Consider the following 21634-nt stretch of genomic DNA (forward strand, 5'->3'; position numbering starts at 1 on the left):
GTATTTAAAATTTTATATTAAAATATTTAAAAAATATTTTAAATATTTATAATATATTTATAATACAATATGTATATACAAAATTTTTATTAATGTATTTTCAAACAATTTTGTGAATAAATTCTTTGATCATAATTATTATGTTATATGTACAAATAACATCTTTTATTATATACATTTCATTTTAAATTATCATATATACGAGTGACATCTTCTAAGCTTAAAACTTTCTCACGGATATGAGAAACGGCTTCTAAATCTAAATCATTTAATTCTATTAGAGTTTGTGGTATATAATCATCTTCTGCTGAAAGCACACAGTATTGACGCTCTTCTAAAAGATGTTTTACTTTATTTAAAAGCTGTGGATCACATTTAAACTGTAACAAAATAATAACTATATACAATAATATGTATACAAATTGTAATTTATGTATATGTATGTATATATATATACATACATACATATATATATATACATATATACATATATACATACACACATTATATAGTGCTTGTAATTAATATATTAAATTATGTCTATATAATTTTAAATATTTAAAAAATAAATTCTTATTGGATACCTGAAAATATTCTGTATCATTCTCTTTAAATTCTTCAACATCTTCTGCACCAATATTAATGGCATCTTCCATAGCTTGCTCTAAATTATCTTTTTTTTCAACTATGATGCTACTTGTATGAGTAAATATCTTTATGGCAGCAGTATCTGTAGCTTTTCCTCTATGGAATACACAATTAAAAAATAAATGTTGGATATATTTTGGACTATATAGTCCACATGCTCTTATGTAATACTTTTATATGAAAAAGAACTTATTAACTCTCTGAATATTATATATAAAAATATTTTATAATAATTAACACATTTTAAATATATATTTCATATGTCAAAAATACATATTGTTCATACTTGGTCTTTTTAAGTTTTGAATTAAGCTCCATTTTAAATAACTTGTGATTATCTGTCATATAGCCCACAAGCATGATATAACCATTTGGTCCACGAACTTCCAATATACCTGTCTGAGTCTTGTTCTTGCGTGACTCCATTTTTTCAAGAAAAGAGTTTATTGATGCCACAGGCATATTTGCCTTTCTAGCTTGTTCAATAATCTGCGATAATTTTGAATTCTGAGTAGGTTTTGTACTACCACCCTCTGAAAGAAAATACTGTTTTTTTTTTTTTTTTATAGAAAAATTATATATATGGTGATATATGTGTTAGATTCTAGTTAAATAATTATAAGAGACCAACAAAGAGATACGTGTTGTTAAGTTAAAATTGTAAATCAAGTAATTTCTTGGCATATAAGCACAAGTAAATAAAATAGCTTATTATTTAGCAAGTAGACTGTCACAGGGAATATTACATACCTTCTATAGCAATCTTCATTTGCATTTTCAACTGATGAAACAATATCATCCGTTTGTGATCATTTTCTTCTTTTATATGCTTTATATTCGCCCATTTACTATGACCAGCGAATCTTTTATTGCTTTCATACAGAAAATAAATACGTCTCCTGAGTAACCTGTTCAATGCTTGTGCCATTTTTTTTTAAAGGTTATGGTGCATTGTAATTGTATAGCAGACGATAAAACGTCAGGTACGAAGGTCCGCCTTTGTTTGTTGAATCGTCTACGTTTTATTTGTTGCTTTTCTTTTTTTCCTCGATATATGTGAAAATACACACAATTATTTTATATTGTTTTAATAAGAAATGGAAGAAATATCCTTAAAACGTACATCTATTAACGAGATTATTAGAGCCGCATATTGTTTACATTGTGCCATTAATTCAGTGACGTGCAAATTCGAGCAATTTATTTAATCGTATTGCTAATTAATTTTGAAAACTTTGAATTTTAAAAGTGATATTTGTTAAAATATATTTTTTTTATCCCGCAACCTCGTTACCGATCGAGTAAAGTCGAGTTTTCGCAGCGAGCCTTAAAGTTCGCCGCAAGATCGAGCCAGTTGCTAACTTTTTTTGACGCATTTCCACATCCTTGTATTGTAGCTGTATATTTTATATACCGTTTATATTACATATACTATTCTAAGAGTGTTCTTGCAATTCTTCTCTCTTTCCTCGGTTACGTGTCCACTCAAAATGAGAGGTACAAGATAACCGTAGCGGAAGAAGACAGATCTCAATCATTGCGTAGCTGTGCATACAAAGGGACCGTTGCGTGGCGGCCATGTTGATTTCGCGCTATTTCGCGCCTTGACGAGTTCGAAACCGATCGCTCCGCACCTTTCGCATCTTTCGTCGGCGAAGAAACTGGAACTGTACCCGCGAACATGCGTTACGAGTGCCGCGCGGTCGTCGTGGATCGTTCGTTGTGCGAGACTGAAGCCGTGAAGCCCGCAACAACTGTAATTCGTCGCGATCGCAATTGTCCCGTGCAATTAACCTTCGTACGTCGGACGATACCGCACGTCGATTTCGCGCCACGAATGATGCTCCGCTCGAGGTAAGAAAAGTAGCTCCGCGGTTGTCTCCTTTTGCCAGGGAAAACTGACTCGTATAGAAAAATATCGGATCAAGTTAATTTCGCGTTGTGTCCTCTTCCCCTGCCTCCCTGAAAGCGGGGGGGGGGGGGGAGAAAGATCCGCCGCGTTTTTCGCACTCTTTTCGTTGGGAAAGATTGAATTAAGCAGGAAACAAGTAAATGCATCGTGTGCGATCTTTTAAGTTAAGGATTAATAATGATAATCGGCCATGTTTAATTTCGTGCCTCCCCCTCCCCCCTCACCGCCGTGGGGAGATTGTGCCCTTCGTGGTTTTCGCGTCATTCGCCGCGAGAGAACCGAGCCACGCAGAAAAGTACAAGTGCGGAAGTCGGAAGTGCGGAATATCATACGAGCGACTGTCCCGGTTCGCAATTGGTCGCGATTTAATATGCCGGTCGCAATTTAATACGCCGGTCGCGATTTAATACGCCGGTTTCCCGCGCGCGCGCGCGCGTAGTTGGCAGTAACGATAATCGGCCATGTTTAATCTCGCGCCGTACCCCCCGCAGCTCGGAGCCGACGTGGGCGACGATCGTGTCGCACCCGCGTTCCCCCTCCTCCGTGCAGAAGGTATTCGTCGGGAGTACACGCCTCGTTACGGAGGCACCGAGGCAATCGTCGTCGATCGATGACCGTCACGACGATTTATTGGTTAATCGCCCGCCGGTCACTTAACCTCGCATCTCGAGTGTCTCTAGCTTGAACGGTTCCCGAGACCGCTTCTGACGCCGGGTCTCCCTCTCGCCCTCTCCTGAGGGAACCACCTGATTGCGGTTTGATATCGCGGTACTGTGTGCCGTGTGCCGTGTGTTGGGAGAAAAGTCAAGCGGAGGAACGAGCGGACGACGTCGCCGCGGGACGAGGTAAGTGACAGAGCGATTGTTGATACACGTCACTTTATCGAAATGTGTTGCTTTCCGTTACCGAATTGATTTGAGAACTGGGGAAAACGATTCTGATATTTCCTCGGACGAAAGTCCCATCTCGGAAACCGCGGATCTGCCGCGGTCGTACGTTGGAACGTAAGAGAGATCGCGTGTGAAATTTTATTGGAAGGTTCACCCCGAGGTAATTACCGGAGCGTAATTAACTCGGCAGCGTCTTTCCCTGGTCCTCCCGTAAAAGAAGAAGAAATCAGTTTTGTTGCGAGCGGCGGCGTCAAAGAATTTCAGCGTCGCGAATTGATGCGACGAACGCAGTAATAAGAACACTGCATGAGAGAGAGGGGAGGGGGAGGGGGGGGGGGGAGAGAGAGAGAGAGAGAGAGAGAGAGAGAGAGAGAGAGAGAGAGAGAGAGAGAGAGAGAGAGAGAGAGAGAGAGAGAGAGAGAGAGAGAGAGAGAGAGAGAGAGAGAGAGAGAGAGTTTACTCACACACCTTTTCTTTTCCCCAGGTTAATCAATGGACGGCGTGGAATCAAAGGGAACGGTGCGGCGGGCGGGAAGCCCCGCACGGATTGCGTCAAAGGAACCAGCGGCTACAAAATTAACGCGATTAGGCCGGATGGTGGCGTCGGCGGCAGCGGTGGACTCGCTCGGGGGTAAGTAAAAAGAACGGCAGTCGAACGGAGTCGACTAAATTTAGAAAGCCGAGGGGTGTGAAGGCGCTTAACGAACCGTCCGTCGCCGCGGAGGGTCGATATTTAGTCCGCGCGATCTTCATCTTGATGGCCACAGCGGGCGGCTTTGAAAAGTCGCCGGTTTTAAGCGCATAATGGAGCGAGCGACCCCCTCCCTCCCCCCCCAGACAACAATAAGGGGGAGGTAATATCGGGATTTGTAGCAGACTCATTAAATTGTAACGGTTATGCGCGATTTGTTTACTTAATGAATGCGCACGGCAATGCGGGCGTGCGTGTTCGCATTTTTAAGTGTTACACGTATTTCACGCCGTGTTGTTTATGCAATTTTCTCTTCTCGCGCGTGGGCGCGTGTTAATAATAGTCACGAGTAATTTAACATCGCGATCATCTATTCAGGAGCCGAGCTATTGCCGTCCCTCCCCCCCGAATTCTACCTGTAACGTAAATGGATGGATGAAGGTTTCATTACAAGTTTATCCCCGAAGTTTAATTCCCCAGAATCACTCGACTTTGATGTTGACTCGAATGTTACGTACCTCTCTGTAATTAAACGACGTTACTCGACCCAAATTTCACGGCCAATATTATCTTTTATTTCATCCCCACCGGGTATTAAATGTCCCCGTACATTTGAATTAAAATGACGCCGGTCTCCTTTATTTTCTTACGTGTATTTCCGTACGTCCGAATTTCAAATGATATCGATTACCATTTCATTAGTAAATTGCGCGACAGACTTGTGTGCCGTTTCCGTCATCGTATTAGGAAAGTTAATTAATAGTCAAGAGTGCATGTATGCGAGTCCGATCAATCATTCTCCATCTCATCAGATCGTTAGTCATTCGAGATGGCTCACAAGTGCTCGACTCTGGTTACAAGTAATGGAATAATAGCGACCGAATGTAGATAAGCAATCATTCGTCACTACAGATAATAACAATTTTTCTTTAAAATAAAGAAAATACACTAATATATAATATCTATAAATCTTTATTCCTCGGCTTCTAAATTTAATCGACGTGCAACATAAAAAAATTGTTGTCAAAGGATTATTATAAAACGTCGAAAATATTTTAAATTAAATCACCGAGATAGATATTTGATTAAGAAAAGAACATTGAGAAAATTGATAAAATACTTTTACATTTCCGGAACGTTATCTTTCTTTTTTTATAATGATTTTATAAAAACATTCTATATACATACAGCTTGATATTTTGTCTGTTGTTTTATCGTAATAAGATATTGGGAAATAATATGTGTAAACTTATGTATATAAAGAGTTTATGTATTATTATTATTATTAATACTTTTCATAATATCTTATTAAAAATAATATACATTTAGATGTATAAAGCAATATTTAATAAAAAAACAATACGATTTTTAAAATTCTTTATATATAAAGAAAAATTCTAAAATCAATATAGATATCCATATTCTAACATTTTTGAACGATGTCTGTGATTAAGTCTTTCAGACACTTTGATATGCTTACTCACGTTGAAACTTAACAGAAAAGCTTATAGAAATCTTGGCGTTCTCAAAAAGATTTTTCTAACATTTTAGAACCATGTCCGTGATTAAGTCTTTCAGACACTTTGATACACTTACATTGAAACTTAACAGAAGCCTATAGAAATCTTGGCGTATTCGGAAAAAAATTTTTCTCGTCAAGAGATAGAAAAATTACTCGGGGTAAAAAGACAACGCGTGGTGAATGGTGCACTTTAATTCCCGTGAATCGACAGGTCGTTCTATCGGAATGAGAAACCTTCGAGCTTAATGACCGCGTCGCGCGAGCCTCCTCGCCCTCTCGTCCTGATTTTTGCCCGAGCCCTTTCGTCCGTTTTCCTACCCCTACGTGTGTACGCCGTCGTCGGTGCGTATAGATGTACACGTCGTGTTCAATTTTATGAAGGAGGATACGCGCGTGAGGGGACTCTGACGGGGCGGGGGCGGCGACGTTTAATAAAGGGCGTGGGCATGTGTATGTATGTGTGTTGGGGGTGCTAGTTAGCACGGCGCTTGGCGCCGTCGACGACGTCGCCGTCTGGACGCGTATAGTCTCTTCTCGACGTTCTGCACCGACGACGACCTCGTCTTTTAAGGCACACACACTCGCAGGCACACCGATGCTACGCGCAAACGATGCTTCTTTAAACAGCGAGCCAATGATACGAAATAAAGTAACTTGGCGTTCTCAGTTGACGCCGAGACACCGACACGACACGCCGCGTGCGCATTCTCCAAGATAACTAAGTAACGAACTTAATAAATGAATAAGCACGGACCATCAAGATGCATGGGATTCTGTTCGTTCCATTACGTAATATAATGGGATCGCTACGTGTTCAAGCATGAAAAATTTGTAAAGATTTTTTGTTTCTTTTTCGAACATAGGCAGAAATGACAGAGAGATAACTGAGAAATACGCGAATGAGCATAAGTCATTGAAGAACACCCTGAATCTCTTTGCCTTAAATTTCTGTGCAACACGGGCTACAGTTTTACAAAACACACGTAACATACTTTTTTTTAAATGATCGCAAGTTCAATCGATCTCTTTCCGTTCGTCAATTTCAATTCCTCTCGGACGGAGCACTTTTTGCCGTATAATTCTGGGGATACTTTGACATACATTACGAGTTATTTAATTTTCAATCCGATAGAAATATCCCAGTATCGATTGAATCTCGTCTCGTCACGCTTGCGGACGTTTGCTCGATCACCCGATGTATCTGTGCTTTCAATTGAATAGGTTACTATGCACACTACTCCGGTCTTTATTAGCCGCCTGTGGTAAAGAGAGACGGTCGGTCGGTTTGCACGTAATCCAAGTTAACATTCGGGGGATTAGAACTTCCTCCCACCCGTTCTCATTCGTATATATTCTGCCCCGCTTCACCCGACCCTTCGCCGCAGCTCGCCGTATTTAGTCAGCAGTAAAAGCTTTAATGAAAAGGATCTTGGTTTCACGAGGCACTAAAATCGGTTATATTGGCAGCGCGAGGAGAGAGAGATTCGACGAACGAACGCCCTTTATCGAACGATCACATAAACGCATCCCCTCCTCTCTCTCTCTCTCTCTCTCTCTCTCTCTCTCTCTCTCTCCCTTCCATATAGTCTTTCTTTCTTTTCCTCTCTTTTCCCTGCATCCTCGAAACCGATACGAAACTTTGGATTAAAAACACGTCGGGGGCGCGCGCGGCTCAATATCACCGCGAGCGAACAGTCCGATTGATGAAGTGTTCGGTTATGTAACGCGATATACAACGGATAAACAACGTATAATGTTCGTTGTATGCGCCGCTACATCGATCTCATCTCTCCGTTTTCGAAGGATTATTATGTATTACGTGTTACACACAACGCGAGATGTATTAATCTCTGCGAAAGTTTCGCGGCGTGGCGTCTTGCCAAAACTGCGACTTGCAGCCGTCTTAAATAATTGAGCGCCGATCGTAGAGATGTGCACGTTATTATGATTATACGCGAAACAATAACGCTTACAAATTGATGTATACGTCAGCAGCGACGTTATCGATAACCGTACAAGCACATCGGACGCTCATTATCGTAAACGACGCGGCCGACAGACAGTGTTGTCTGTCGATTGTAGTTCTTTCTCCGGTACTTTATCCCCCACACACGTGTGCTTTGCGAGTTTAATGGCGTGTTCCCATCGTTTATTAAATTAACGATCAGTCGTGAAGCTCACCTTTATTGGATGCTCTTGGGAGAGCACATAGGCGGGGAAGAGGGGTGGATTTGAAGCTACAAACTATGCTAAACGGAACGACATTCAAGAATTTATTATCCCCATTATTATTCTCTAATACAATACATTAGTTAATAAATATGTTATATCCTTAAATTAAATGTAGTAACTAAAAAGTAATAATTTATAAATTATTAGTTTTAAATAGCTAAACGTGGTTTTTTATTTTGATGCTTTGTCTTTATCTAAATTAATATTCCTTTTTTTTTTTTAAGTTTTAACTGACAGAATTATGGCTTTTTCTTAAAATATTATTACGTTTTTAATAAAAGAATAACGATTTTAGTGAATAAATGTAAGAAATAAAAAATTACGACATAATATCTTAATTTTAATTGTGTGAAAGAAATTGATAATAACTTCATTTTAATTGAAGTCAATTTGAGTATTTTTAGATAGATGTGTCTGTTTTAATATTATTTAATACTTTAAAAAATTATTAAATATTCTCAATTTAATTCATAGAAACTTATAATTAGAACATTGCTATCTGATATAATTATATCGAAATGTATTCCAAAAAAGATATAGAGATGAAGATATTTTATAAAAATATATAATATTATATATTTTATAATAATATATTAAATCTCTTATTTTTTATAAAATATATAATATATAATTATATCGTACTGTATTCCAAAAAAGAGAATTAATTTTACAGAGATAAATGCTTACTCGTGTATAAAGTAGAGAAAATGAGAAGAAGAGAGAGGAAGTACGGATTCTAAATATTACATGATATCGTACGACTTAAATTTTATGGCAACAATTCTAAAAGTACTTAATGTACATTATAACGTCGGAATACCGTAGAGTTTCGTATTGGAATTCATTAAATCGATTTTTGCTTAATTAAAGAAAATTATATTTCTTGAAATGTAAAAATAACGCGCAGTAAGCAAAATGTTGGAGCACAATTTATCCCAGTAATCATTTAAGTCGTAGGATAAAATTTCATCGGACTTATCGGATAATATTCAGGTCATTCGAATAATAAAATAGATTATTGGATTTTCTTCCAAGTTACACACTCTTCGAGTTATATTATAAATAGATTTCCTTAGTACTCGTTTTATAGGCACATCACTTGAAGAGCGAGACGCGCTAGCTATATTTATGTACATGGGAGAATATAAAAAGAGATTAAATTCACTTTGGTCTCTTTCTTCGAGACGAGATTTCCGCTGTACGGTGGATGATACTTTCAGCCACTTGGCAGAGCATTAACGTCCCCGGGAATAGTCCGAACATATCTCCTCTTTTTTGTGACTAACTCGCGATTTTCGGGCTTCATCGAAAAACGTCGTAAATTTGTTCCACGTATCAAACGCGGGGACGCGATCTCTGGTAAGCGAGAGAGTATTTCAAATGTCAGCGCTACGACCGCTACGTATAAGAAACACGACTAGCCAAAGGCAGACAGCTAGCGCCGGTAAGAAAGAGGAAAACGCAGAGTCTCCCTAGCAAAGGAGAGAGTATTTCATCGTTCTTTCGCGGGTTTTTTGCGGCGGATTCTTGCCAAGTCCTGGGCGGGTATTACCTCCTTTGAATCTACCTCGAACAAGGCTTGATCTTTAAGACGCTCGGGGGTTAGGTTAGTAATTTGCGGATTATACGAGGAGAGGACGCCCGAGGAGAGGAATAGGAAGCGAGGAATAAGCCAGGGCAATAGAAAGGAAAAGAAACAGCGTCGCTGGTGAACTCGGCCAAAGTATGCACCCTTGCCTGTAATTTTCTGACCTCTCTGACATCGCGCCCTCTCTCCCTTAGTTTCCTCCTCTCTTTCTTTTTCTGCTATCGCTCGCCCTGTTTTCACCCTGCCTCGTTTCCTTCGTCGTCGTCCCGCGTGATTCAGCATCTGCGGAGCAGTGAGAAGGACTTTTCATTTCGATAACTATGACAGTGTGCTATTTACGCCCGTGGACGAAAGGCATTCGGGGAGGGCTTCGATGGCAATTTACGCTACATTCTGTACTTTATCTTTGATGATCTAAGATACTGTATAGCTCCATCAGTAGGGCCGTTGATAATCCCTCCCCCCCAGGAAGATTATAGAGAACTTACAAAGCTTCGTTTCCTGAATATGCTGTAATTGATCAGCTTCTCTTCTATCTATTCCGAAGCAACGAGTTTCAACGAGTTTGTGAACTTCCAAGACACTCGCCGATAGCACTTTTTCAGACAGAAAATTACCATATTAGATATTAGTCGAGTCAAAGTTATCAAGTGCGATTATACTACTGAAAACAGTTGAAAAAAAATTTTTTTTCTTCGAGTAAATTCTCTGTTTTAATCTAATTTGCGTCAAATTACACCTGTGTTGCGTCTGTATAAGTTGACTCGCTTCGAAATAATATTATTAAGAAGCGTCTTTATTTAGCTTAACGAGCGTTTTTCTCGTACCTGAGAGATTTCGTTTATCATTTTTAAAATCAAGTGAATTTATGGATTATTCGGTGCAGCGACAGAGAAACAATGGCACTCGCGGGAATAGCGATAGGCGTACGTAACTACCAGCCTTATAAATATTGCGATAATTAATGTATCGGAAACGGTACTACCGTCGTGCATTAATTTCAGCAGACATTATTAACGACGGAGTATGTGTCACTTTTTATTTTTCAAATAATTTCCGAAGGCACTGAAATAAACTAGTTAATTTGGATAACTCTCAAGAACTAAAAATTAAAATTAATTAACACATATTTCCACAGGTATAAAGTTTGAATTGGCAACTTTTGCTTGTAAAAATTATTTTTACTTGTTTACTTTTTTAAATATTTAACTCTTTTGCTCTCTCTCTCTCTCTCTCTCTCTCTTTCCGCTCTCTTCTGTATAAAAATCCCAGAAATCTGTTGACATGGCAACTCGATGATCGCTAAATAGATTGGTGATATTATCATAAAAAAATGTTAGAAATTGTGTTAGAACGAAGGTACACGCTAGGACGTCTCGACGCAAAACAATAGCTGCAGCAGCGGAAAGGTACAATCTTTTGGAAACGTATACATTAGCCCTTGTTAAAGTGGTAGTCATTTCTCCCCGAGACATCCTGTAGGCGGTGCGCCGAGTAAATAGGTTGCATTTAGAGGCACTCAGCGCACAGCGTGTGGCCCGTTCAAAACACGCGAGGAAAAGCCGCATTGACATTATCGGCTCTTTCCCTTCGGTCCTTCTTCCGGGCCAGGATGCGGTCCGCAGGGTGCCCTGTAAGTATCGCACGCACAGGGAGAGACAATGGATTCTTTTATATTGATAGAGAAAAAAACAGTAGCTTACATGAAACCGCCGATGGCGTGCCGATGTTGCTATGGTACGTAGCGACGTAAGCGTGGTGATTGCGATGTTTCTCCGTTGAAAAAAAAGTAAGATTACCTTAATGCCAAGGAAGCATACTTAATTTTTTTTTGTACTTATCAATTTTTCTTTGACAATTTGTTTTAAGGTGATAAATATTTGTTTGAATATAATCTGGTTTCTACATTAATTTCAACTATTCGTTACTTATGCAACGAGCGAACTATTTATGCAACCAATAATAATTAATAAAATAGATTATTTGAAGCTTTATTTTTGTATACCAACAATTTATTCACACATGTAACCGATAAAGTTCTATATTTTTGGTCATTCTGGACGATAATTTTGCCAATTTTGAGGATGTATTTAATCTATTAACTCATCATTCGTAAATGTTCTGTTCTCTCAATATTTGTTTTAGCATCCTTGAAAGATATTAGGTTCTCGAGTCAATAATTTTGATCGTGCTTGAAATTTACGTTTGAAGTTACATTGATTTCTGAACTGTATTTTTGGCCGTTTCGCAAAGAATTCCGTAAATCCACACGGTAGCCAGTTATTACAAGAAACAACGCGAATACGGTTGGTGATTGGCACGGGGACTGCTTGCGAACGGCCGAGCACGAAAGCCACGGGTACAAATGCATCAGTTGGTATTGATTGCAACAGCGCCGGGGCAGACGCTCTCTCACACCGACATTGCCTGGTGCATGTCGTGCGGTGGCACCAGAGAGATGTACCGCACGCGCGCGCACGTAAAGTGCATCGGTGTAGAGAGAGGAGAAACCTCACTACGCGGTAAGGCGACAGGGATAGGGATACAGAGTGTGCAGCGTGTAGGGCTGATGTTCCACGCGGAGGTCATGGAACGTCAGTGATTGACGATGCACGCATGCTGTCACCCGCACATACGCGGGGCCACACGTACAAACGGACGGACAGACGGACGTTATTCTCGCCCCCATTCTCGCGCGGGGTAGCGCGCGACGGGATCAAGGACGAAGCACGTCCGCGGGAGTAGACACCATAGAGGGAAAAGCCCAACAGGCAGGCAGTCACACACATCGGGCGTTACTGACCTACTTCAAGCTTCCGATCCTCTCTTTACCACCCTTCGTTCCGTTCCCTCGCGCGGCCTCCTTGCATATATAGCTCGCGTGCTTCATTTAAAAATAATTATTCAAAGTGACGCGGTGTCTCTTGTAGCGCAAGGGACTTGGAGTTTTTGAGGCCCCTTTAAATTTCTTCTCCAAGTAGTTGCAATTGAGAAGGGTAACTCGAGATAATAATTTCTAATTTCTAATTTAATCTTAACAGAAACTGGAATCAAAGTCAGAGCTATAAATCTGTCTTAATTGTATCGCGATTAATTTTGATCAGTTAGAGAGTATTATGGAAAATCTAAACCGGAATTTTACACGTCCGTAAAATTTCCGAAATGTTAATGTTGATGGTTGCTATTTAAATAAGCTGTTTTCAAATAAGATAACATAATCTGATAGAATCTGTTCTGGGCTTGCAATTTTGGCCCAACCTAATATCCGTTTGCATAGGTATAGTGTATCATCATCTCTCTGTGATATTCTATTGAGTCCAACGGACATACAATCCAACGGATGTTCGTGTATGCGCATCTCCCATGTATGGGCGATCTAGGAACTGAACATCGTACGGTTGTAATAGCTCTGGTCCCATTGACTGCATAATACGTTCGATATTGATCTAAATTGGCATATCTGTAAACTCAATTGCGTTACTTATAATTCTTACAATATTATACGAAACAATGTCAACACTCTATTGTTTTCGCTCGACAAACGAACGTTGGCTCTTGTACGAACGCCTCGTTCAGATCACACGTCTCAAAATCTTTAACGAAAATTGTAAAACCAGCTATACAAATATACCAAGGTTGGGATATAATAAGTAATTGAAAAGTTGAAAGTTAAATAATAAAGTTATCCAATTAATTTTTTTACTTAGTTAATTTTAAATGATTTAATTTTTAACTTTAACTTAGTTATTTTTTAAATACATAAACTTTAATAGATTAACTTTTTTTTTCCCCCAAAAAATTTACCCATGTAGAAGAGAAGAATTAAATTAACGAAATCTTTTAATTATTAGCAAATGATTAAGCTTTCTTTGCATTTAGTACAAAACATTAAATAACAAAATATTAAACTAAGATTTCATTATGGCATATCTACCGTTACGAAATACAGTGACCGTACCAGACTGCGCAAGATACATAATATCTTGCAGTGATCGCGCAAGATTGTGGTATTGTTTGCTTATCTCGCATTGAACTACGCGTAATCTGTGCCAGACGGGTTACCGCTCGATTATTAATTCAGTGTTAACGAGGCGGATAATCATAATACACATCAATGAATTGTTTCGATGCGATAATAACGACTATAATAATTACTTTGGTGGAGCCGAATTGGAGAATGCGCGTTATGAATGTAATATTCAATACATTCGATATGCTCAATCTTTACAGGGATAGTACCATCGTGAAGTAAAATTGTCCTAATTCAATTAATCAGTAATTGCATCTATATTGCTATTATAATTTTTGTATTATATAATGAGAAATGCATTATTTGGAGTTAATATCTTATCTTTAGTAAATTCTAAACGAATTTTTATAATTTCACGAAGGGAGAAAAAATTAATAATTAAATATTTGTATAACATTTTTTTTATAAAGCTTATATGAAATTAGCGTGTAGCAGTTATTCCGCAACTTTCGATAAATTATATTGTGTGTTCTATACACATTGAAAGCTTATTTTTTAAGTGTCTCTTCTCCAGTCATTTATGTAACAAGATTTGTTGTAGACCAGACGGATTTGTATTTTATTAGATTAATCATTTATATTGCGAATCCATTTTCGTTTTCCAACGTTTTGAAGTTTTCCAACGTTTCCAACGAAGCGCGCTTTCTTTAAGTTATTCGTTTTGTATTAAGCTAAAAGATTTCTTCATTTACGATTTCCGTAATCGAGTAAAGCACAATGTAATTGAGATTATGAAATATTACTGTAATTTGTGAATATTTAATTCACTCCATTGTATTTTAACGGTAACGTCATCATAATTACTGATGCTGGGAACTTTGGTCTTGAATATTCAGAAGGTATGAACAGTCACTCTGGTAAGCTTTATGACTCGTGCCGAGAGAGTCCTTTAATTAGCCTTCCGAAATAAATTGGGACGTTTAAGCGTACGGAGATAAGATAGCGCGGCCGAAACCAGCAAATAAAGGCAAAAGTTTTCGTTTTATTCGTACACGTACAGTTTTATATATTTGGTCAACTCTATCTACCTATTTGATCGTACCCGGCTGGCGCGGCGGTCGACCGACGATTCGTTTGGATTTTTCCCAATGTACATTCGCGCGGCTGAATCGCCGGCGGTTCAGCGGCGGGAGAAACAGATAAGTGGAGATAACATACTCATCCAGTTTCCCGGCGAATGAAAACGTAGTGTCATCTGTTGCTCTTTTCGCGTTGGACCGCCAACAAGTGGTATCAGCCGAAATTTAAGGGGTCGAGAAAACTCGGGTCAGCCACCCCTGGCGTTGTACCATTACTCCCCCCTTTTCTCACTCCCATCTCTTCCACCCTCCTCCCCTACTTACCCTCTATCTCCCTTATGCGGCGCACTATCGGCATCCACCTCTCTCGCTTCGCGTTACAGCCACGTCTTACAGGGGATGGATCTCTCGCGCTTCCGGGCTTTAATTGTGTTCCGGAAAGATCTCTCCGAGATCCTCTCCGAGTGGATATCCGCCGAGTGTAATGGCTCGCGAAAGAAAAAGAAAAGAAATGACAACGCGATGTAGCCCGAGCTGCAGTTTCGGACTGATAACCGATTGGAGATTATCACGTGGTATCATCAAGTGATAACTCGGTTAGTGGCATTACGTTTCGATGTAATGTTTATTTAACAGAGAAATTGATATGTTTATTATTCATAAGTTTTTATTATTTTTATATCGTAAGTTACGATATTTTTCAAATCTATGTTGACCGTACGATACGAACGAGACACACTGATCGATTTTGTGTTAGATAATAATTAAGAAGAATTTGTTCATATACCAGTGAATAATTAATAAATGCAAATTGATTATGCGATACGGTTGACGATGAAATATTATATTGATTTATCGCGAATATAAATTATGTGACATAGGATGAGTGATGGTGAATGGGATCGAATGAATTATGTTTTATGTTCCACTAATTGTAAATTAGCGACTGCAATGTGAAGCGTGATAATTACGTGGTAATACAATAAATGTTATACACATTCATATCAAAGCATACCTACATAAGCGTTTAAAAAAATGATGGCGAAAACCAAGACGCTGCTTTTATCCATTTAAAGAGTTTGTCTAAAAAAAAAAAGAGCCTTTAACCATTCACGTTATTATATTTTAAGCTTTACTCATTTTGTAACTCACCACGAACATATTTGGAAAATCTTCTTTCTCGTCGCGTCTCCTCTGTTGTCGCTATCAACACGCAAGAAGTTAAAGAAGTTGTTTGCGAGGGATGAAATTGCGGAGGGAGGAGGGCAAGAGACTGTGCCATATCGCAGCTTCAGGTCTTATTTAGTTGGGATAGCCGAAGCTCTCGAATCTCCTCGCGACTAGTCGCAAGATATATTGCGCGAGCGCTGACACTCGCGCGATGCATAAAACTTGTGCGAAATTCAACGACGTTAATCATAACGTCACGACCAGCCGCCACGACAAACTATCGAGGCGCATACGCACGCAGGTTTGCACTCTTGACAAATCCTCTTGTCCACAGTATTCCTGCGGTTTATCTGCATACAAACGTGTGCACCATTCGCGTATACGGACGCACGAGAGTATATTCCTGAGTAAAAATATAATCACGTCGTTAGCGCGGCCCCAGTGCCGATCGATAAACTTCTTCCTCAGTCTTCATTTCGATTTCGACGTGATGAATTTTTTAAATCTTAATTTGATCAACAACTTTCTATTTAGATCGAATAATGCGGCCTGATTTTTCCATAACAAATATTCCTATAATTCGTTTCGATATCGTGTTCCCTTTTGCACCAACAAATTTGTTAAAAGGTTACTTCAAATTCCAATCTAAAAGAAGTTGTAGCTCTTCTATTCAACATAAAAACGGCATTCGCCGAAATATCACTTCGATATAATCGTACCGTGTATATTTATAATAATATAAAATTTATTTGTCGTTATTAGATAACACACACATTCCACACTCGAGCATTTTATAATGGCTATAACATTAAACATTTGCATCGCCCGGCTATGAATGACAATGGGTTCATATCACTATGGCGGAATAGGTAGTGTTAGCCTGCACGGAATATTCTGCCATGGGGATGTAGGTCAGTTTATCTGCGTGGAATATTCCACTTATTAATGTCGCAATTTTCTTTGCCGCTATCTGCGACTAAGAATAATGAAAATACAAACAGTGTCTGTTCTCTATTAAAATATTAATATCCCTGATTCGGATTTGATCTCTCGCTACGCTTTTGCATTAATTTTTAAAAAAGCTTTTTTCAGACATACTTACAATCAAATTAGGTACGTCGAGATGTAGAACGCGTTTGTATGTGTAAAAAACTCCACAGACGACTGTAACTGTCATTAATAAATTTATTTTTTTGCACTAGATCGGTGCATGCATCGCGTGCTAATGTCTTTTTATCGTTTCTACTCTGGGAACTGTAACTTCACGTGAGACTATATTTCAAATTGTATGAAAAGAATTTAATCCTTTAGAAAGCATAGAAGAAGAGCATAGAAAGATTGCATTTTGACCATCTTATTTTTTATTACGAAAAACAGTAAAACTTGTTAATATAACAAAGGTGGAATGCGGATCTAATAGACGGATAGAAACGTCCATAAATGCTGAATCGAAGCGACAACCAATAGCCCTCTTCCATCTCTCGCGGTTGATAGCAGGCCGCAAAATAATCATAGACGTAACCCTCGAGGAAAGGGGAAACGAGGAAGGTGTGGATAGCACTTGTTCTGAGAGCGGTCTGAGTGGTCGAGCGAAAGGAATGGGAGATCGGGGTGATCTAACGAAGGGGCGGGGAGGAGTGGTGGACGGCGAAGATGGTCGGTGCGAGCCACGGCGGAGGGAGAAAAATCTTGGAACGGGATGAAGCAAGAGGGAAAGCGAAGAGACGAGGAGCGTGGGGTTCTCTCCCACCTTGGCGGGGTAGAGACGAGTTGGGATACGAGAGAGGGATGAAAGCGACCGTGGGAAGGTAACGCGGCGAAGGGAGGCAGGGTGGACGAATTACTCGCGTGGCGCAGGCGCCATTTTGCAAACGCGAACGGCCATCTTGTAATGGGGTACGAGGATACGCGGTGCCGCGCGGGGGGTGGTAGGAAGATAATATAACCATTCCTGGTATCGAACAGCGCTTCAGTGCTTACCGAGACAGAGACAGACCTACTACGACCTACTACGATCAAGAGAGCTGCTCCTGCGGCGAGCGAGACCGCGGTTTTTCCCCGCATCTTTTGCCCATCGTACACTCGGTTATCTCAATTCCACTCGACCACCACGGACTTTGACGGACAGTCTTATCTCGCCAAAACGGTACGACGTGCTCGCTTGCGAACGATCCGATTCCCTATTTTCGCCGTCTTTTTTTTTCCCACCCTCCAAGTGACGTTTCTCCCCGTCAGCGATCGTTTTCGCAACTCCGAAGGGTTCGAGCGAGAGCATACTGCGGAAGAACCTTGCAATTCGGAATTTAGAGAGGGACGGAGAGAATCGTACGCCGAAGCTTTACGCAGGACGAATACACTTTACGGGTCGCAGGTGCGCGTAGCGTGTATTATTATTTGTCGCATCGGAGGATGCTGCCGATCTGTTGCAAATTGGGTCACGTTACGCGTAAGCGGTCGATAGCCGAACCTGACGTTGCCGCTTTTTTCGCGCTCCCCTCAGCTAAATGATAATTATTTCTGTAACAGACGTATATTATGCGAAATTAAATCTCTTCCGCGTAGTTAATTTATTTACGAGCCTGTGTAGAAATTACATATTACCTGTTGCATACTGCGTTTTTAATAAGCCGGGATTCACCACGGTTGAAAGTAATGGGCAAAAACGTTGACTGAAACGTTTTCGCCTAGCATTTGTGTTTGCCTACACTTACCACCTACAAACGTACGCACAATTTACGCGGGGATAAAATAGCCCGTAGGATCCATGTATCGTCGGCGATATAGTGTATTATGTTATGTTACACAGCGCCGCGGCCGCGTAATATCGATTTTTCAAGCGCGACGACGACGACGACGGCGGCGACATCGTACCACAGGATTTTCGATGCACAAACACGCCTCCTCTCTTCGCATTAAAACACACGTGCCGCATTTTGTCATCTAGTTATCGTCCGATTTGCGCGAAATCCGAAAGTAATCCAGGAGAATGGATTCCCGGTGACTGCGAACCTGCTAATTAGAAATCCATGTCGTAAGTTACATCGTGTCGCTACCTGTTGCGCGTTACTTTCCTGTGGGAAGGCCATATCGGCCATAACACTTTTTTCTCGCACGATCAAGCCATTTATAACTGGCTTCTCAATTCATCTTGCAACTTTCGCAGAGATTTTGATATTCTTCCTTCGTTTAACAAGCTACAATTACATTGTACTGATAAATTTCTGAATATCTTAATTAATTTTAGTGACTAATTTTTATATAAAATATTAAAATTCATCACTTTTATATTACATAATTTTACTAACATATTTGGGTAAATAGTCCAAATTTTTATTTGAAAGCTGCACTTCAATCAAGAGTTACAAAGTCCAAAATAATAATGATCCAAAGTTTTTAAAAATAAATATGACGACGATAATCGTCTAATTTAAATAATATAATTTAATATAGGCATAATAATGGCAAATGTATAAGAATATAGATGAGGACAAATATCCATATGTTGTATTGTATTTTTATGATGCCTGATAAAATTTTTATAGTTCCATTTATGAAAGAGAATCATCTATCATATTATAAAGATCGAAGATAATTTTGTTACTACTAATAAATGAAAGTCCACAAGAACACACAAGAGAAATGAAGAAAAAGAAGTTAATATTTAATGAATGTAGAATTTTTAATATTCTGCGCGATTTAATTTTGTCCACATCCTTTTGCATTATTTCACTACACATATCACGTAAAGTAGAATTCAACTCAATTACGTTCCCGTAGTATCGTTGCGTAATGTAGAACGCGAATTGTTCTCGTGTGTCGTTAATATGTACTCCTATACAGGCTGCTGCGACGGCGAAGACACAAGTGTGCGGCACGTCGGCAAAATTAATTCTACATCGTAGACGGATACTAAGTGCCTACCTGTTGCACCGCGTGATAGGACGATCGCGTTTTGAACAGATCAGGAGCGCGGACGACGAAAGACGTTGGCACTCGGCAAATGAAAAATTTTACGCGCCTACTTGTAACAGGCTGATAGGATTGACGCTCTTCGCAACTTGTTGCTCGGAAACCGCTAATCTTTGAGATACTCGGCTCTTCCGCGGCAGCCGCGAGTAAATTTCGCGACGAACAAGGCTTGTTTCGATGCTGTAGAAATATTTCGTGATTTCAACTTCTCAAGATTGCTTCAGAGTGCACGTGATAAATTTTTTAATCTCAATTTCAAGCTAAATTCTTCTGCGACGTACGTCAATCTTTGAAAAAAAAAAAAAATGTAGGGACGTACGTTTTTATGTAGTGCACGAGGTAGAGCTTATCCTTGCTCATTTTTATTCTGAAAATATCTCTCGCTCGGATCGTCGATTATATATATTTACCGAGACTATTTTTATTGAGGATAGCACCAACTTTTCAAGTCTAACAATAAGCTAGTGTTCCTTGATTACATTTCGTATAGCTTGAAATAACTTGTCTATTCGCTATCGGTGGACGTATGCCAGCAGGTAGCTTTCAAATACGCGTCAGGGAACGTCGATGAGAAACTTTAAGATGACTTACTCTGTCTGACTTACGTGACGGAGACGCATACTAGCGCACCTGTTGCACGTTAATTCAAGATAAGGGAAAAGAGAGATAGGGGGGAGGGAGAGAAAAAAGAAAAAAAGATCGCATTGTGTCTCGGTCGAACGTTTAAACAATTTCCTTCGACTTGCGTCTTTGCCCTACCTGTTGCACCAAGCAGATTTATAAGCTTCCCGTCAATCTTCATAGTCCACTTTGTTTATCAAGTCCAACAACAAATAACCTTGTAAACTACAGAATTTGCCCAGCAGCTATTGGTGTTGGCAAGTTTGATTAATAGCAAGTGATATTGACCGACTGTTATTTACGTAGCCAAAGTAAATTGTTGCGATGTAAAATTTAACCACTTTTTATTGTGTTATTGAAATTTTAATTATTAAACAAAAAATTTAATATTGGACGCAAATTAATTTTACAATAGATTATTTGTCTTATATTCAAAATAAATTACATTTTACGTTTATGTAGGCGCGCATTGTTAATATACATGAATTAGCGTGGTATTATTTTATTTTTATTTATATATCTGGTTTATTTAAGAGTGCTTGAAAATAATATTAAAAAATTTTTTTTTAATGGAAAATTGATGGTTGGACGGTTTACGCAGTGACAGAAATTACGAATTACAAACGTGACAAACTCGCGTTTACGAATCACTCGCGAATTGATATTTCTCTAACAATTGTTTCGAAAATTTTACCGGATTACGCGGAGTAATCGATATCGTTGCTGATTCTATCACATCATCAAGTACAATCGGTATTCTGGTTGTGTCTGGGAGAACCACGTTCGTCAATGTCGGTGAGTGTAGAAACTTGCATGCATGTTCATTAGATGTAAGATTTCGTGTAGAATTTAGAAATAAGAGAATTAGAAATAAGAGCAGAGCAGAGAATTTCATAATATAATTTAGTTCTTTAAAAACGATCTGAAGGAGACGAAGATTTATTCTATTTCTTTAGGAAATATGTAGTATGCATACAAGATTTATAGAACATTTCTCGAAAAAACCGTGATAAATTACCTTACCGCGCGCTAGAATGAAATAGGCCAGATTTATAAAAGCTAAAAGTGCCCGAAATCTAAAAGGGGTTAAAAATCATCAAAGCGCGGAACATGAGCCGTAATGCCACGACCGAAAGTAACCAAAATGGAGCATGACCTCGTATGTGATTTTCACGAATCACATTACAGGTGACCTCTTTTGCATAATGTATGTCATACGTTACCGTTGAAACGCAGCGGTACGATGATCTCGGCTGGGGCTGAAAGCTTTAAGCGTGGAAAGAATAAAATCACGAAATACGAAAGAATAAGGAAATCCGCGTGCAAGATATTCTTCCCGCGT

At 39.3% G+C, this 21634-nt stretch overlaps 2 protein-coding genes and 1 long non-coding RNA gene across 3 annotated transcripts in view; 1 reads left to right on the plus strand and 2 right to left on the minus strand.

The window, feature by feature from the left end:
• Nucleotides 1-129: 129 nt before the first annotated feature.
• LOC105835613 (translational activator of cytochrome c oxidase 1) lies at nt 130-3386 on the minus strand. Its single transcript, XM_012679066.3, has 4 exons — nt 1399-3386; nt 935-1181; nt 585-744; nt 130-380 (listed from the first exon to the last, which is right to left on the minus strand). Exons 1-4 carry the CDS (start codon nt 1574-1576, stop codon nt 180-182), a joined length of 786 nt encoding a protein of 261 aa, XP_012534520.1. The 5' UTR covers nt 1577-3386; the 3' UTR covers nt 130-179.
• Nucleotides 2330-21634, plus strand: part of LOC105834882 — a 105228-nt gene continuing 85923 nt past the window's right edge. Inside the window, exons 1-2 of the mRNA XM_036291571.1 lie at nt 2330-2502; nt 3935-4081. Of these exons, the coding sequence (XP_036147464.1) occupies nt 2330-2502; nt 3935-4081 (320 nt within the window). The remainder of the gene's footprint in view (nt 2503-3934; nt 4082-21634) is intronic.
• Nucleotides 8163-21087, minus strand: LOC118647078. The gene is made up of 3 exons (XR_004964388.1): nt 11187-21087; nt 9972-11114; nt 8163-9765 (listed from the first exon to the last, which is right to left on the minus strand). It is a non-coding gene; the product is annotated as an uncharacterized LOC118647078 (long non-coding RNA).

Source organism: Monomorium pharaonis, chromosome 8 (genome assembly GCF_013373865.1).
Source record: "Monomorium pharaonis isolate MP-MQ-018 chromosome 8, ASM1337386v2, whole genome shotgun sequence".
NCBI lineage: Eukaryota > Metazoa > Arthropoda > Insecta > Hymenoptera > Formicidae > Monomorium > Monomorium pharaonis.

Coding starts and splice junctions, on each gene's coding strand:
- LOC105835613 (XM_012679066.3), bottom strand. CDS start 1,576: ATGGCACAAGCATTGAACAGGTTACTCAGGAGACGTATTTATTTTCTG. Junction 745..934: donor TCAAAACTTAAAAAGACCAA/GTATGAACAATA, acceptor TGTATTCCATAG/AGGAAAAGCTACAGATACTG. Junction 381..584: donor ATGATACAGAATATTTTCAG/GTATCCAATAAG, acceptor ATTTTGTTACAG/TTTAAATGTGATCCACAGCT.